General features: G+C 38.9%; 1 protein-coding gene across 5 annotated transcripts in view; it reads right to left on the bottom strand.

Moving 5' to 3' along the window:
* The window catches only part of FARS2 (phenylalanyl-tRNA synthetase 2, mitochondrial), a 236713-nt gene that overhangs the window by 83314 nt on the left and 133766 nt on the right, over positions 1 to 19633 (bottom strand). For all 5 annotated transcript variants that reach the window (XR_010721854.1, XM_066187614.1, XM_066187627.1 and 2 more), the window contains exon 6: positions 11756 to 11916. Coding sequence is in view for 4 of the 5 variants with exons in the window: in XM_066187614.1 (XP_066043711.1) it covers positions 11756 to 11916 (161 nt within the window). In the remaining variant the exon portion in view is untranslated. The remainder of the gene's footprint in view (positions 1 to 11755; positions 11917 to 19633) is intronic.

Below are 19633 nucleotides of genomic sequence, written 5' to 3'. Positions count from 1 at the left end.
GGCAAAAATGACATCTCATTTCCATAGAACAAAGTAGGACTCACAGGGAGAATCACCAAAAGGGATGGCTCTCTAATACTCACTCCCACACCACAGCTCCTTATAAACCCCTTTTGAAAGTATCAGGGTGAAGAAGCGATTATCCAGACATTTTCCTTCAGCAGTTCAATGTCCACTGTGGAAAAAAATGCATTTTCCTCATGCTTCTTTCCCAGCCCCCTAGCTGATGGCCTACCAAGCTAGTTGGTTTCACAGTGCTCATCTTCCCCCATTTCAACCACAGATATATCACTGCAAAAGAACTAAAAACCGAGAAATGCTTTTTCTGTTACCGCTTTTCCATTTGAGCAGTTGTTACCACAGAACTGATGTGACACCAAGTGGAACTGATGGGACAATCCTTACTATGTTGTGATATTTCTTTGATAGTTAACAAGCAAGCTTCTCTGCTGGGAAAGGAATCCAGTGATTTGGAATGACCAGAATGGTAAAGTGGATTCGCACACCAAACCTAGTAATTAACATCTATGACTGCCTTTTGCACAGGCTGTCCATATTCTGTCTGTCCTCCCCACCCAAATATCCCATGCCACAGGCAAAATCACAGGCAAAGGTAAAAAAGAAGACACAAACCTCAGAAAACAAATTGCCAATGCATTAAAAAGATATGTCCAGAACTTCTCTAAAAGTACCTGCCATGCCTGCAGTAATACGCTGGTATAAGTCAGCAGAAACCCAACTTCTCAGAAGATACTAAGAATTTTCTCTTCAGCAGTGCTGAGCACCTGCAATTCCTGCAGAAGGCTTTGGTTGCTGCAGGCATTTACTGTTTGCCATTTTCAGAAGACAGGTTTCCTCTTTTCTGATGGTTTGGTTTGTATATTTTTTCTCATTATGCTTAATAATAATGCTGAGATAAATAGTTCAGTGGAGTAAAATACTGTACCCATCAACAATTCATATAAAAGAGTTATATCTAAATAAACAATGCAAGTATTTGGAAAGAGTCTGCAGCAATATGAAGATGTATTTCTTCCAAATACATAGCATAACAATGGAAACAAAGTGCACCCAGTATTTTATTTTGGCTTAGATGAAAAACTTCATATAAAACACTGTTGATTGTATTTCCTTTTCTGCTCATTAATTGCACCATTCCAGGGAGTTACTCTTTAAATTGCAGAATCTCCAGAACACTTGAATGTGACTTACACCAAAATAAGCTGGCATTGTGAATCTTACAGGCACATGCAACACCTGAAAAAGTCCTTCTTGCCACCTAACAACCTATACTTCTTTTTCCTCTCTCCTTCCTAAAAAACATAGAGATTTCCAATACAACAGCAATGACACTTCATATTTCTTGGCTATAACTTCACATAACGCCCCTCGACATTGCCATTCTGCAAAGGAATTATTTTTCTACCCCTCCCAGAGCTAATTGTACCATCTCACCAAGTGCAGAAATTTACCCAGGCAGGTAACCGGTGGTTTTGAAATATTCTTATGACTTCCAGTACCACTGATATAGCTGGGTTTCCTTCTTGTCTTGGGAAAACTGCCCAAGTGACAATAGAAGAGGCTGCCCAGGGAACTGGTGAAATCACTGTCCCTGGAAGTATTCAAAACGTGAGTGCATGTGGCACCTGGGGGTATGGCTTAGTGGTGAATATGGTGCTGATAGCATAACAGTGGATTTGGTGATCTAAGAGGTATTCTCCAACTCTAAGGATTATATGAGTCTATGACTCTTGGCAAAATCCAGGATTTTTAGTTTCCAGAGTAGCCAACTTCACTTCCACCAACACGCCCCCTCATCACACCCCCCCCCCCCCCCCTTAAGTACTAAATTCACACAAATTACAACCTCTAAAGTTCAAAACTCATAATAAAACATCAAGGTAGTGTAGCAAGCTAAAACTTTAGAGTACAATAGGTAAGATGAGAGAGAAACAGAAATAAAAGGCTCCACTTTCTCGTCCAACACTCAGAAGAGGGACAAAAGCCTTTAATTTTTTTCCCATCAGACAGACCCTGAGCGTTCCTAAAGCTATACTCTTGTTAAAGAGTAACAACACTTAGAAAGAGAAACTACGGAGAAGCCCAAAGCTGAGAACAGACCAAGCACAAAAAGGCACAAAAAGTACACTAAGCATTTCAGTATGCAATGACAAAACGTAAAGAACATTTAAATCTCTACAAGCAGAATCTTGGTGCAGAACAGATATTTCTTTAATGTGTTTCTTTATTTTACAAGAATCAGAAAATCGGTTCACGCTTTCTGATTTAGGAGAACAGGTTACATGTGGGAATAATTATGCAAATTGGATTTAAAACTTGTGCACAGGCAGAAGAATGTAATTAATCCTCAAAAGAGGGGATTTCTTCCCATTATTAATTTTTCTAAAACTGCAACGCCAAATCCTCCGCAGCACATGCACCCCAAAGCATTACTTACTTGTCACATTTTTATTTAGGTTGTCACTGCAGTAGTTCATGTGTCTCTCCCACTAGCAAGATGAAGGAAATTGATGATTGGTATGATAAGAATAATACAGTTCTTCCCAACTGTGCCTTCTGTTGTTTGGCTATTCTCTGTAGCCTAATTCATATTCTGATCAGAGAAGTGGTTGCTGAAAATCAGGGGGTTTTTATTAACACCATGTACTTCAAAAGGTGCTTCTGTTCATGCATACATACATACAGAGATTGTTCTTCCCAGCCCTCAATTCCGAGGGACACTCCACAGCTCAGCTGCAATGTCTAATCATGCTAGAGATGATGGCTGTAGAGGCTTAGGCATGATTTTTAAAGATCACTTTATCAAAAGCTCTTTGCAAGTTGTATATTTTACATGTAAAACACTGGCACCAGTGTTAAAAGAACTATCAAATAAACTCATGTATGACAACCTTCTTTTTAGGTAACTCGGAAAAAATTATTTCCTACTAGTTTTGAGATTTTCTTTTTCTCCCCTTTATACTTCTGTGGTTGTGCATGCACAGCAGCACATACCTTAATCTCTGAAGATACATACACAGTGTGTGTTTGGACACATTTTAAACAGAAGTTTATTCTTACATCCAATGCATAATGTATACTCACAAAGATATATTTAACCCTGATACAGACATGCACACATTCAGATTGTGGTAATTATCTAGGACTGCCAGCCAGAAACCAGGGTCCCATTAGGTACACAGAGCACAAAATGCAAATTCCTGTCATGAAGATCTTCCCACCCTAAGGTAGTTTGGAGAAGAGATGCCAAGGCGGGAGGTACAATTGTAAATGGCATGAAAAACAGAATTACTGAGTCACTGCTCAGGTCAGGGCCAAAGACAAAAGTCAAGATACTTCCTGTGCCATGCTCCTAACCAGAATTCTATTACTCACAGTGTAATTAAACCAATATTGGAAAATCATTGGAAATGTGTAAGGGTTACCCTCCTTACTAGCTACTTTTGCAGACAATAAACTGAAAGCTCTGAACATCTGTGGACTCCTGCCAAAGTCACTAGCAGCTGGTTCTCACAGCTTCACACAACCTATGCGAAATCCATTGTTATTTTAGATTTCCAGGTTTACTCCTTCACCTAATATTAATTTAATGTGGGTTTCAGCATATATATCACTGCTGGAAATTGCTCCATGGCTTATTGAAGCACTTTGTATAACCATTACACTTCATCATTTGGGATGCAATAAAGATCGGTTGATATATTCAGCAGCGAAATTACTCATTTGTGAGCTATTTGTTTCAAAGAGCCTCAGCCAGTCAAATTGCAAATATATGAGGTTTAGAGATCAGAGCAAACCACTGTAACATATGGTTTTCGAAGCTTATTGCTGCTTTTGCTAAGTAATAATTTAGATAGTATCAGGTGTACTTTGACTAGGGTGCATTGGCTTCTGCCTAAGAAAAAAAAAGACATCAGCAGTAAAATGGTTCTAATGACAGTAACTGTACAGTGCAGCAGCATTCATAACTGCAAGATCATATTTTATCTACATCACATAGAAGTGATGCAGTCCAAATGCAGTCAAGGCTACAGTAGCTTCTTTTTGTTTAAAAACAAATTGGAAGGAAGATGGTGGTCTGTTCTCAGTTGCTGGGAATGTCTTTCCCTGGTACTGAGGACACACCTGCTGGGTATTTTCGCCCCTCACCTTCTATACTGCCTCCAAAAATGGAAGTGCTGTCTCATCAGTTGTGCTGATGGCATGAAGCAACTCTGAAAAGTGGATCAGGGAACTGATACAGCTTTAAGGAACTGCAGAGGAAAAAGCTCCCTGATTCATTTCACAGTGTAGCCACAAAAGTAGCTTCTGTGGTACATATGGAACAGCAAAGCAGAACAGCACATGGGAAACAAAAAATCCCTATGCTTCTCATCCTAACACTGTGAGAAACAAGGCTCTGGGAGAGAGTGGTAATGAACAGTCCAAACCCACCAAAACCCTTCAAATGAAGAAAACTCTCAGCTGCTGTCTCTGGACCTGCAGTTAAAAGAGAGCACATCTGTCAGGTGGATACACTTGTATCCCACATAGCTAACTTCCAAAATCCCCTATGGCCCTTGCTACATTTGTTAGTAAAGTCCTGGACCTCTCACATAACTGAAAATCTATAGGAAAAACATAATTACATCCAGGTTTTAGAATTACCTGCCACGACAAAAAAATTTTACTGGTGATTAAAGTGTGTGTTAGCATAGACAACTGAAAGTAAGAATGAAACATTTTTGCTCTCTAAACATATATACACATATACACACATATTCCACCCATTCTAAACAAATTCCAGCTGTGACAGTTGTGCACAAAACAGAAAACTCCTTAACATCCAAAAAAGAACAGCCCAAATCAGCTATTTTGCTTCGAATCACCACAAGCCAAATCTAAACTAAATGTGCTATTGGGATGAGACAAGTTAACAGAGGTGAACAAGAGAGTTTTTAACTATCCTAAGACTGTGAAAACAAGATAGAAATACTTAAAGTATTTTCAAGGAACATAGGTAAAAGAGGAAGGGAGTGGTGTTTTTGCTAATGAATGCCATGGGCTTGTCTGTACATCCGACTGTTATCAAGGTGGCTGCTAAATGGATGAAATGGATTTACCTTGCCCTTTGGTACTTCAGCAGACAACACAGTACATAAGATAAATATCACTAACTAATCTAGGCAGAAAGGGCTATTGACATTTTTTATTTATTCATTTTATTTACTTAGAAAAGTACAAGCAGAAAGGAATTAAACTACTGCTGATTTGTTCAGGTTCAATGGGAGGCTATCAGTAAGACTAGATTACACTGGGTGGGTGGAGGGATGGAAACAGGGTATGCATGAAAATTGGCATCATTGGTATTAGCTCAGGGGGCAGCAGCTAGATTGTTGGGAACCAAATCCCTTGTCAGTGCTTATTTTTACCAAGAGTTTCAGTAATATGCTCTCAGGCACACGGTGTAATTCTTGGGTGGCCTCATACAGGGCCAGGAACTGGATTTGATGATCCTTGTGGGTCCCTTCTGGGTCAGGATATTCTGTGATTCTGTGAATATCATCTCAGTACAGCCTTTGTCATGGGCCTGGGTTCTGACACATGAAGGGTTTCACAAATCCAGAAGCAAAATCGCAAGTGCCCCACACTCATCTCACAAGCACATGATAGTACTTTAAAGACTTGCTTTGATGGCTAGTGGTCATAATTTTTGTGGTCCCTCCTACTTGTTGATCTTTCAAAAGGAGATCAAGAGTAGATGTGTGCAGTACAAAACCCAGGAAAACTTTCTGATTATCTAGAAAAAGACTTCTGCATCAGCCTCAACAGTTTTTGCCATAAACCTACTCTCCCATGTATTTCTTCCCCTTTCATCCCATTCCCCCCTATCTGCTTAAACTTAACTTTAAAGCAGACTTTTTTTCATACTGCCCCTAATGCTCAAAGTACAGCAGTTCTCTCCTCCATGTTTCTTTCATTTTGTCTTATATGAGTGTATCAGTGCCTTGGGCTTTTTTGTACTCAGTCCCACTTGACTGTCCATCCCATTTCCTCATTCTCAGCCCCTACTATTTTCTTTCCTCACTGTGTTTTCAGTCAATTTTCTTTAGTTGAGAATGGGAATTCAAGTGCTGTTTACTCTCTAGAATTTTGGTTGTTGACTTTTTTTACCCAAGTGTTGATCAGTAAAACTGGCTTAGAAAAAAGATTTTGCAAATTGAGCTTTTGGTTTGTCAGATTAAACTCTTCTTGCTCCTCAAAGTAATTTTGAAAGTTTCCACTGCTTCAGCCCTGCAAGGTGCTGATCACTCTCAGTAGGATCCCAGGAAATGTGGAGATCTCTGACCTGAAGCTATTTAGGCATTTGGGTTGTGTTTGACTGAGCATAGGAACTATCCCATTGATTTAAATGGGACTGCTCACAAGTTTAAAGCTCAGCATGTGCTTCAGTACTTTGTCTGGCTGGGGCCAGAGGGCTCAGGTTCCCAGAGCTTCAATACCAGCACTACCTACAAATGATACAAGATAGAACATCCCAATGATCAAGTGATTTCTAACCCAATCATGCAGCTTAGTGCAGCATCTCTGCAATGAAGGAGGTATTTTTGCTCGCTTTCCATGCATATCCAACACTAAAAAAGGAGTTTCATGGTGTTCTGCAGAGCATACAGACAAACCTGAGATGATGCACAGCACTGTAAGGTTTTATTGACATGCACTTAAGATGCTCTATGTAAGTCACTCTTAGATATTCAACCTTCCCAAAGTCATGCCAGTAAAACGTTTATGCTACAACATCATCAGTCTATTCTCTATTGTACCTCCACATGCAGACACACACATTATATATCTTCAATTACATTAAAACTAATCAGACAATAAGTCACAGTTGAAGCTATACCTTATTTGTTCAAACATCCAGGTTAAATTTACATACTAACGGTTGCATATTCGGCTTTAACAAATGCACTATTAGAAAATAAACATAATAAATGAATAACCATTTTAGCATGAAGTTACCTAATCTTGATGAAAAATATCTGAAAATGCAGCAACCAGGGAATCAATTTAATTTTTATTTGAAAATAACGCTAATCAAAGACTAAGGAGATAAATATAAATTATATAGAGTAGCATACTAATGATGGATCAGACAAATCCACCCTGTGCAGTGCATGCAATAAGATCAAACTGGTTGAAATGGATGGTATATAGTCTAGATGTTCTCCCTCTCAAGCATGGAATATAGGATATAGACTAGGATGGTTTAATTTGCTGAAGTTTCCCCTTACACTTGACAGTGCATTTTATTTTCAGCATCTTCTAAAGCTTCAGGACAAGCTCTGTGTCTCCCAGCAACAATCAGGCTTGTGCACAGGAAAGATGCACAGGGATGATTACTGTCCATGAAAACTGAAATGTGCCAGTAAGGTAGAAAAGTTGGACTGTCTAATGGTGTGAACAAGAGGGCTCACATACACAGCAAACAGTGCAAACTGGGCTACTGTGTAAATCCTTTGTCATTAGAACAGGAGCTTAATTCCTACAGCACACTGAGCAAAGGCAAATGGGAGCAAGCAGGCCCAGCCTTTGCTATCTTGCACAAGAGGAAGAGGAGCCTGCTTTGATTGCCTTTCCAGTTTAATGAATTGCTTCTTTCCACACAACTACATCTTTTTGATTATGTGCTTTACTTCATCTCTGCTATCCTTGACTGTTCACTTTACAAAGCAGAAAGAGTGTCCTGGATTACGGCCACATATACTGTTCTGGCTACAGCTGTGCAGGAGGTGAACAGTGTCAATTCAAGTTGTTTGTCAAGTCTCCTCACCCCACTGCCAAAGGCTACTATCCCCTCAGGTCTCCCAGCAGCACTGGTCCAGGAGCTTTGTCTCTTCTGGAGACATTAAAATGATCCTGGTTAGAAAGTCTATTATTTTGAGTTTTGAAGCTAGCAGGTAGTTTTGACGGAATTGAATTTTGAGGGACGGCATGTGCCACCAGACACTAGATGATGGAAGGGGGTGATAAAAAATAGGCACTGCTAGGCTTATTGCAGATATTGCAGAATATTACAGATAATGCAGAAATGAGGAAATCAAGAAGGCAGCAATACCCATAATCTCACAGAGGGAGTCTGTAGTTTTGCTAGAAATCTGATCCAGATTCCCTCTGTACCAGTGCCAGAACAGCCATAATCATGCCTCTGCTTGGCCTCAGTACAGGCCACAAGGCTCCTCGGCAATCAAAATAAGTAACTATTTAAAAAAACAGCAGCCAGAGACACCAGGAGCATCAAATCAAAGTGACTTTGTGAAGGGAAAGCACATCAGGAGTCACTCAACAAGATGTGCCACTTGCTTGCCTTGGCAGCAAAAGGATGGAGGCTCCAGGATCCATCCTGCTGCCAGAGACCTTTCTTCTTAATCAACACCTCTGGGCACACCACACTACATCTGAACTGTGAGTGCCTTCCTTCTCTAAATGTCATTTCATTTTTGTACCTTTCCCTGAGAGTTGTCCTTTTTTTGGACCTTTTTTTTTTTTTTTTTTTTTTTTAAAGAACGCTGGCTCAGCATAAGCCACAAAGTGATTACATGGAACTGTGCTCAGGGCCCTGACAAACAGAGATATAAAACAGCAGACTAGATCAGAATGGAGCTATTTGTTTTATTACATTGTGCCTTGCAGGTTCTTGGTCCTTCCTGCCCTGTCCATCCTCAGCCTTTTATTTCACAGTCTGAGCAGAAGCCCTACACAAACAATTGACAGCAAGTTACCAGACCTTGATCCCCACACTGCTGTGACTTGTGTCAAATTATAGCTGGAGTGATTTGCTAATCCAAATCCAGGCAATAATCTGATCTGTGGGGAGAAGCACTCTAACACTGCTGGGCTGAGTGGCCACAGTGGTACAAGCACTGTCAGCTTTTCCCAGCAGCTTTTTGACCTACTGAAGCCTGCACACACGTACTGAGCAACTGATGACACAGGGAAAAGTCTGACACATTCAGGCTGGTAAAAGGCATAAGACCTATACTCCAAGTCCCAAGAAAATGCTCCAACTAAGTGCAGTTTTTGAGCAAGAGTATATTTAGCCCAGCTACAGGTTACTGCTATGCAATGTGGACTTCATATATTTGAAGAACATTTTAATGAAGGGAAAGAAAAATATTTATGTTGGTGGAACATATTCAGATAATAAGAAAGGGTTTGGGGGAGTACCCAAAGGTTGAGAGGTCTCTCTCAGTTAAGCACATAAAGAATGGACATTTACCTGGACCTTCTGAGCCACAGGATTCATTTTCTTTCGTGAAAGGCTCTCAAAACACTTGGTCTGTCTTTGCTCAGTTCAGTCAGGCTGAAAAGCACTGCATGGTCTTGCATGCAGAAAATCTGACTTTTAAAATATCCATTGAGATTTCTTACAACATCAACACCAGAAGACAGGCTAAAAGTTTTCTTTCAAATATCATATGAATAAACCATGTGATTCATTAATTATGACTCTTTAGCAAGTAGACGGGAACAGAAGGACTGCTAACTTGGTTTTACAGCATACCTGAAAAATAACACAGAACAGAAGAAAAAAATGGAGATCTTATGGTAGCACCAAAGAGTATTTCATAGTATTTTCATTTGAAGGGTCATTAACCCTTTAAAAAGCAATGCCAGTATGTACTAGAAGTATGTACAGCACAGAGCTCAAAAAAGCTCAATGTAAGATACCAGATGAAAACTGGATATAAACTTGCTTTCAAACAAAAACCTAAGCTTGCCTCTATTCTCTTATCTTCAGATACAGAATGGAAAAATGTAAACTAAGAGTTGGGGTGAGTTACCAAAACTGAACATGAAACATCCAAGTCAAGTAGGTGTACGTATGTATATAAAAGGGAAAGGGGGAAAAGAAAAAAAAAAAAACACAACAGGAAAAAAAGAAAAAAAAAAAAAAAAAAAAAAAAAGAAAAATAATAATAAAAAAAATCCCTAAACAGTTCTTGATACCAGAGAAAAAAAAATCTGTTTTTAAAGCACTGGCCATACCCTTTCTTTAGAAGAGAGAAAGAACCAAAACTAAGTCTGCCAAATGGCACCAATTAAAAAAAATCACTTTTAGTTTTCTAGAAACCATGTATTTTTCTCTGAGCTTATCCACAGTAACCTGTGCCTTTAACATCTTCAGATCGCTTCACTTCACCTGACTTACCTAAAACTGAACATGGAAACTACATGCAACTTAGAGAAGCCAGACACAGAGCCCTCTCTTTGACTCACCTTCAACATCAGTCCATAGCATTCCAACAATCTGGGCCTTTCCCCAAAAACCCAATCCACTGCTAATATCAGTCTGAAGCTTGGATTCACAATTTTAAAGCAAGCAAGAAATCTCATCTCAGCTCCATCCGATTGCAATCTATAAACCAAGCCACAAGCTCAAGAGCAAAGCCAATGAGAAAGATAAGAGCTGAAAAGGAGTCTTGAGCATTTCTTGTTGAAAAGAACAACAAACATTCTGTAGGAGATCAAGGAAGCCTACAAGCAGTCACACCTTCAGGAACAGTGGCAAAAACCTGTCTTTCTGTAAGATAACTAACTAGAAGCTGAATGCACTAATTTCAGTTATCACCAAACAAATAAAAAAATCCAACCAATCAAAAAAAAAATCCCCAAACCCCTACCCAAACCAAAAAAGCTAAAACTATCCCCCAAACTTATCTCAAATGGTATATTTTGATGGTACCAAACAAGATACGTGAGAATTGCCATGAACTTAAAAAAAATGGATGGATACTGCTAAAAACAAATGGATGGACGTCTGACGTGGACAATATGCAAATGTCATCTATCATTGTTGATCTCCCCTTTAATAACTACAATTCTTAAAAAAAACATAATCAAGTTGTAAACAAAGAAACCAAACCAAATGGTAAAAGGCAGCTGCAAAAAGTATTTTACTGCTTTAGCGCTTCAGACTTTGTCAAGCATCCGTGTCAGTTCAACTCCCTCAAAGAGCAGCTGACACCACCTGACTTGAACCTCCCCATACTCCTGCTGAAGAGCATTATGGAAGTCGCATTTCCACTCAATCCAGTCATGCCTGAGTGCTTTGCAAGTACAAAAAAGCAAGATAAGGTTGTTAACCACAAAAATCACCTCAGCAGAGAAGTAACAAAACAAATACAAGCTGAGCCTGCACTCTCCCCTGCAATAGCCAGGAGAAAAGAGCTGACATTGAAGATGCCAAGGCACATCCACAAAGAATTTGCCAAAGGTTAACACTGAAACTCCCACTGACATCAATGATCAATCATCAATGATTGTAGCGTGAAAACAATGGGGAAAATCGAGAATGTGTTATGATCCTTGAATGTTTTGCATCAAACACATATTTATAATGAAACAGAATCACGGACACAACTCAAGGACATAACCAAACCATTACATAATCAAACCACAGGCCTAAATCAAACCCTGTTCTGGATATATTTAAAAGTTAAATATGTGCTTAAGCATTACTCAGAACAGGGATGTTGACTGGGTATCAGCAGGAACTTACAACATTATCTAGTTAAAAAAAATGTTATTATCAAAAGCTGGATTTCACTGAAGAATATCAGAGAACCAAGATAGCTGTAAAGCTGTTGCTTTAAATCCTAATCTTTACATGACAAAGAATTCCAATTATGTGATATTCACTACATATGTGCATACATCACACTAAATTATTATCATATATATGTTATTTTACCTGGAACTTTATTTTTTGCCAAATGTGAGGCCCAATAAATTGTTTCAAGAAGCGTTCATCTTCACTCCAGAACAGTCGGATGTCAGGGATATCGTACAGGATCATGGCCAGCCTCTCCAAACCCAAGCCAAATGCCCAGCCAATTTTATCCTGAGCACCAGCTGCAACACACAAACAACATAAAAATTCAAGAGCTTAAGTTCACAGCATGGAAAATTACTGATAAAATGTTCATCTATTTATTAAGAGGAAATAAAGAAAAAGGTGAAATGGCAAACCAGAAAATCTTAAAAATAACTGCCAAATGAATGATCTAAAGGCTACAGGACAGATCCTACTTAAATCAAAAACTGCAGAAAGACTGAACACATCACTGAGTCCAGGAACCAGAAATGACAATAAAACAAAACCTTGACAATTTGTGTCTGAAGTTTCAGACAGGCTTGAGAAATGCTGCATAATGCCATACATCACTATCCTTTACTATGCTTTGAGCTGAGCCATTCCTCACTGGTCTCTGCTGTGTTTTATAAGACACATAAACATGAATCCCCTGTTCAGAGTATTTTCCTTGGTCTGACAGATCAAGTCAAGCCTATAGAGCATTAACATCATTACCAACATTTCAAATCACCATAATTGCCTCTTTTGATGCTTCTGGAAGAAACAGAGCAATGGGATGTGAGACACCGTTGCATTAGCATCACACCTCTGACCAGGGAAATCCTGAGCTGTTCCTGGGAAAAGCCACTGCTCTCACATAAACAAACCCCTTTTATGCAGCACTAAATATTTAAAGTACAAAGGACAAGAATATTTAATAAGTAAAAGCTGTACAGATGTTAATGATGCAACACTTCTGTCAGGAAAGTAAATATTCATATCTTCCTTCAGTTACAGGGCAGAAGCACTGATTCATTCAAACAGGGATATTTCCAACACAAGAAACTAAGTCTATGTTTAGCCATCATCCTACTGATTTTGAAATAAGCTGAGAGCCCAGAAGCCCTGGCAAAGGCTCAGAGCTTTTAAAAACTTAAACAAATGCCTAAACAAACACACATGCTGAAAGGACATGTGCATTTGTGACAGACTTGACTCCACACCATCAGCACTTGCAGTGTGCTCCTGAATCACACAACATCACTGCCCATCTCACAGGTATGCACCAGGGTCTCAGCAGCCTTATCAGTATCAATCTAAACAAATTTTTTGGAAACTCTGAACTTAGCAGCTTCCCTGTCCTCACGCAGGAAGCTGGAAGCACAAGTCTTCTTTCTGAGCCTTGTCTCTGCTATCAGAAAGGAAACAGCTCCTGTTATTTGGACACTGATGACAGACATCCTGAGTTACCCTGTTGCGTTCAATGCTGAGACTAAATGGGTCTGAGTTCTGTTCAAATAGACAGAGGCATACCAAGCTTGGGAAGAGACACACTCACAACTTCAATTTCATTAATTCACTTGAACCTACCTATTTTTCTGGAATAACAGGTCCTCAGCAGAACTTCTCTGCATCTCACCTGCTGCATCAGCTCGTAACAGTACTTCAGAGAAGAGTCAGGATATTCTGCCTGTCCCTTCTCATGTGCTCAAAGGGAGGATTTGGCACTTTCTGACATTTGAAAGCAGACAGTTCATCAATTGAACTGTGGAAGTCCTAGGAAATAGAGGACCAGGTGTGAACTCAAAAGGTACTTCATGGCAGAGCTGCCAAAACAGTGCTTAGACCAACCAGCAGACTATGAGCTAATCTGATTCTGGAAACCTACAGTCCATCACATTACACTAAGAACAGCACAACTTGCTTCTGTTGAGTTTTAGAGAAAGCAGAGTTACTACAAAGAAACTGAATACAAATTGAAATTTGCATTTGGATGGGATTTTGAGCTTTGACTTTAAGCATAGACCATAAACTGTTTCTCTTCCATGCTGAAAGTACTATTTCTTTCCATACACCAGTATATTAATTACATTCGTATGGCTGTGAAGAAGGGAAGATAATTCATTGCAATGGTGTTGCATCTTCAAACTTCCAGCTTGCCTTTCCTAGATGAACAACTTCTGCCTCAGTGACAGAACTCCTATGCATTTCAGAAGTATCAGATTTACACATACATATGGGCATTTCTATAGAGCAAGCCCCTCCTCCAGAGGTAAAGTAAAGCACCAGGAGCAGTATCCATGAGGGTTCTGAATGGTCACTGCTTAATCTCAACAGAGGCATTAAACCTGAAACCGAAAGATGCCAGATTAAGCACTAGCATTATTAATTCACAGATGCTCAATAAAGTATACATGATGGGGGTGATCATCCTCCTTCCCCATATTAGTGATGATTACTGGTAGATCAGACAGGAAAAAAAAAAAGATATGACAAGATAAGAACAGGTGCATATTCTGATTAGGAGAGCTTTGCATTTAAGACTTGGGCTTTTTTAATATTTTGATATGAGAATGGTAACTGTAACACTTTCACTGCAACGCTTTTTTTCCTTATTGACTTGCTAGGAACTTGAACTCTGCAATAAATGTCTTGATTTTATATCAGCAACTTCTTTTCTGTCCTGGTTTTCTTGCTTGGTTTGTTGGGAGTTTTTTTAGAAGGACTGGGACACATCACAGGTTTTTTCACTTCATAGCAGACAATGAAATTCTGCGATCTGCCTAGCAGCTCAGAGCAGCGTCATCTGAGCTATGATTAAACACCTATTCACTGAACTGAACTTGTCTTTTGGATGATCCTTGCACAATTATCAGCCTTCAAACCACAAACTTCTCAAATGCCCCCAGTGAAAGCTTAATCAGTGAAGAATTACCTCTACTCAGACAAAATCATTGAAAGAGAAAGGAAAATTCAGATTATTAAAATTCCTCCTCAAATCATCACTAGCAAGTCTCTGCACTCTGAATCTTCAATTATTTTGGCTCTGACCTCTTCTCCAACTTTCTATTTGTAAAGCTCCAAGTCAATGCAGCATTGACTTAAGTCATTTGAACAACTACCTTGGGGGACTCAACAAGATTAATGCATGCTTCTAAACATATTTCTGACTGGAAATGATCAGGTGACTTGGAAATTAAATGAGCCAGTATCTTCTGTTGAGTGAGGGAGCAACCCATAGCTTACCCAACACAAATACATATTTAAATGCACCCAATTTTGGCAAGTATTATGCAAAGAAGTCAAGTGAATGTGAGTCAACAAGACAGGACGCATGAACACAGCACCGCATTAAATGTGGCAAAAAGCAATTTGAGGTTCTGATGAGGAGACTTGGCCAAAGCACCAGATTCCAGGGACCTGGTGGGGCAATCATAGCATCACTGCTTGAAATAACATAGCCCAACAGATTAAGCTTTCCTAACATACAAGCTTTCCCCAACTGGCCATCAAAGGTTTTTACACTGCCAGGCTCCTGCTGCCTCACATGAAAAATTTGACTCCCCATCAGAAGAAAATTGCTGGAAGCTTTGCTTGTCAGGTAGCCAAAGATGGAGGAGGAAAGGATAAAACAATTTGAGTGGCTTCCCACACTGAGGGCTAGGACAGCCCAAATCTGATGTCAAAAGGTTGCATCATTGCAGCCCTGTCCTACAGAAAAGCTCAAGAGTCCTTATCTTCCTTGATAAGTCATATCTCTTTGTCCTGGATTTCAGCTTTGAGCCCAGATGAATCAGTTTACATGTAATGTAGACCAAGCAAGTCATTCTCCAAAAAACAATGTTAAACAGAAGTTAAATTTGCTCAGTCAGGATGGGAATCTTCCCAATTATTCACTAAGGCATAAATAATGACCTGCCAGAATTAATGGATCATATCGCCCTGAATCCTCAGAAAAAAACACAGACAGAAACACTCACCCTTTTCAAGAAGTGTGAGGCAAGACATTCTGCTCTGTACAACAATTTTAAGACATAATTTGGAACACAGCATTAGTAACAGGTTGACAGCTTTTTTGGTTTACATTCTAGTCATACTTATTTTTATATTGATACTGGCTTTTATTTAAGAATTTTTGCTACTTCTGTAAAGCTGCCAATAAAGAAATCTTTCTTTTTCAATAGACCCTAAATTGGGTCTTCAAATTGTCACACTCAGCAGTTACTGAGAAGTGAAAGAAATTAAATTTTGATCTTGGATTGAGGCAAAATCATGAATACACAACAGCCTGCAGACAAGGTGTTCTTCACAAAATGCACAAAAATTAATACACCCAAAGTATGAGTAACTGAAATCTGGGATGAGTTCCAGAAGCATAACCTGAATTTGATCTCCTCCTTTCTGTCCAAACTATGATTGTTAATGGAGCCAGTTCTAGAACTAAAATGGTGGGAAGAGGGGTGAAGAGATTCTCAAGGGCACACGGATTACAAATCATGTTTTACAAAACAAATCAGTTTTAAACTGTATAGAAAGTAAGTTATAGACATAATGAACATGTGACTTGATACAAAACACCACAAATTCTGGAAACAAATGCCAAGGCCCAGATTTGAGTGCTATGTGATTAATGGACAGCTGACAAATCAGGCTTTGAAAAACAGGTTCTGCAAAAGAAATATTTACTTATTTCTAGAGACTAGGAATGCATAGTCTACATAACTGCCACATCAATGAGGCAAACATGTTTACTTGTGTTAAAAATAAGCCATTTTAAATTACTTCCTTATTATTTCCATAAATTATTTCAGATATATGTTGGGAGTCAAAAGTTTCACATAGAAAAAAAGTAATACTAAGGCATCAGTCTAATAGAGAAGAGCTTCTGAAACTGCAAGGTCATATGGCTGGGATGTTAAGCAACTGAAGCCAAAAAGCTTACCAAAGTTTTCACTGAACTCCTCTCCAGTGAAAGCAAAAATCAAAACCATCACAGTGTTCTTTTGTAACTCAGTTAAATTGATGCATTCAGGCTCCTGTGTGCAACTCTGTTTAAATTAAATCCTAAAATGAGGACTTGGCATTCAGACTATGCATGCTAAGAGAGCCCCTCTTCAAGAACTCAAGAAAAGAAGTAAACATTCAATTATGCCTATTCTATGGAAAGAGAACTTATCTTTCTAAATCTCATGTGTGGAATAATTTTCTAACAATAACAGTCACTTTGACACCACATCTATGTCTCCTGGGTCAGACCGATCTTTTCTGTTCTCTCCATTTGAGAGAAGAGCAAAAGACTTTAAAGGCTTTGAATAAGTTTTAATAAGTATGTTTATTTTTGTTCTATAATCAAAAGAGCTATGTATATACTAAAAGAACAGCCTGCTTAAAAAATCTACCCAGGGAAGCCATCCACCAGATTCTACTTTCTTCTAATATGTAATTAACATTCATTCTACTATTTTACCAATATTTCAACAGGTCAAGTAGCTGGGAAGAAAACATTTCTGATAGGGAGAAATGGATGACCAGAGCAGAAGAGGACAGGAAAACAAAATTAGCAAGATGAGGAAAGAACGAACCAAAGCAACAACAAAGAGGAGCTTTCCCTAATTTTTCCCACCTCCAATGGACATTTTAACTCCAAATTTTTTTATCTTTCTGCTTCTGAAGTTACTAATTTCTCAGTCCTCCTTCCTTGCTCCTTTCCATCTTCCTACTTTTGCACAAGTCCATCTCTCTGATTCCTGCAAGCCCTCCTAAGCATTTCCAACAAAATCAATGCCAAGTCCACCATTAAACAGAATCTTACTTAAACCCTAGGATATTTTTTTTGGAGTTCATAACCATACACTGCAATAGCATTCTGCCTTTCAAATTATGTACGATAAAGTGTCCACTTAACTCCCAAGAGCAATACAGGACATTAGTCATTAACTACAAATATTTTAATGGTATATGGTTTTCTTTTTCTCCGTATTTCAGCCTGCACAGCTGAACAAATGGCTTGCTTAGTTTTTGAGGGCTTTCCTTATCCCTGTCTCAAGGCTGAACATTTTCCATGGATGACAGTGCAACTTGCTGTCCTAATTTATGTCACAGAGCAAAAAATTAATTGACTCATTTGGTCTTTTTCCCCTGGCTCTGTCTGCAGGCTACAGTACTGCTTTTTGTTCTTTGTTTGTAAAAGCAAACTCCAATTCCTTTCTTTATGTTTTGTTCATTCAGGAAAAGCTGGATTTTGAGGGTTTGGGCCTTTTAATATCTTTTAATACTGGCAGATCTCCCTAGACACTGGGGCCATTGAGATTTGAAAAAATAAGTGCTATAAAGACATACATGAGGGGCTCCCACTAGAGAGAAAGACCAAGCCGACAATACATTTCAGAAATTCAATTATGAATCTCATTTTCTCAGGGTGTAAGCACAGCTGGACAAATTCCCTTCATGTATATTCATTGTCCCCAGATGCAACTCTCTTGGTTAAATTTCACCAAAGTTGACTGCTTAGTGTCTTACAAAATGTCCTTTTCTTACAGAACAACAGAGCAAAGAACAAGAACACAAAGATCATCACAATGTGGGACAATCTTCATGAGATTAAGACATCCTCAAAAGATACAGAGGTAGCAGTTTATCTGTCATAGCACAGGACACTGTTCAGCATGTTTGATATTCCTGTTCAAGAATCAGAACAGTCAGAACACCTGTATCTATATAAAAAGGTTAAAAAATATGTTCAGCTGGCAGCAGCACACTCTCATGATTACTCCAAAAGTTTGACACTGCACAATAAATTCAACCTCCACAGGCAGGGACTGATACCACATTTTGTTTTTCTACAGCCTGTACCATAAAGAAGCCTTGAGCTTATGACTGGGGTTCCTTGGCTTTACAATATATAAAAATAACAGACAGATAAGGTTTACGATTCAGCTCCTCTGCCACAAACTCATTCTTGGGAAGAAAGTAATGAAAAGCCTTATGATGACCTAGGCATCACTTGCCTTATAACTGGAGTTGGGATAATAGTCCTTCCTTTCTGGAATGATTTAGGTAAGACACATAATAAATGTAAAACATTGAAGTTCAAAATCTTTCTGTCAATAGTTCTTCAGTATTCTGATGGTAAAGATATAAGAAAATTTCATACTGAAGTACAGCATTTATAGTCCAATGAACTCAAATGAATTCCACTACATGTGTTTTGTATCAGCTCCTACAAGGTTCTGGGTACACACAATTTATTTATTTTTAAGAAAGCATAACATAAAAGGTCCAGGTGTATTTATATGTATTGTCACATAGCACAGGATCAAAAAAAATTGTTCAGAAGCACTACTCCCAATTTTTGTTTTCCTCTTACAAGAGAACTACTCCATCAGCTCTGTGCTATACCAGCTTGAAGGACATTTCTTACTTTTGCTCACATAGAGCTCTTCAAAGAGTGGCTTCTCAACCCATGCCTATTCGTTGATCCTCCATCTTAAAAAATTTGACAATTTTGCATGTTCCTGGACAAAATATTTTCTGTCAATAGATCTCATGCTACTTAAGGCATAGATGTGATTTAAACATGTAGTTACCAACATTAGCAAACAGGATTTGAAGACAATGTCACAAAAGATCCTCTTGCATTTCTCTCTATATTGCTCCTGAGTCCAGCGTTTCCAGCTGGCATTTGTCAAACCTGAACACCCGCAAATATCTTTATCGGCACCTGTAACACCGCTATGGATGCTCAGTCTTCGGGTACATTTTTTACACAGACATGCATAAAAGGGGAAGTATTTAGCTGTAGCACAGACAGACACCTCAGGAGACTCAATTCTGTGCTTCTTCAGGAGAAGACATAGTGAGCCATGACCTGCTCTTCCTCCTGGGCCTAAAATCTCCTGTTTCCTCTCTCATCTTCATGCTCCCAGGAACACTCGGAGCAAAACCTGAACTTCCAAATTAGTTTCTTTAGCTTGTAGTGTACTGCTTGACTTCTGT

This window comes from Chamaea fasciata, unplaced genomic scaffold (genome assembly GCF_029207755.1).
Source record: "Chamaea fasciata isolate MVZ Bird 193981 ecotype frontalis unplaced genomic scaffold, bChaFas1.0.hap1 SCAF_1, whole genome shotgun sequence".
NCBI classification, from domain to species: domain Eukaryota; kingdom Metazoa; phylum Chordata; class Aves; order Passeriformes; family Sylviidae; genus Chamaea; species Chamaea fasciata.
Note: the sequence above shows the minus strand (reverse complement) of the source record. Positions and strands in the feature narration are given on the sequence as shown.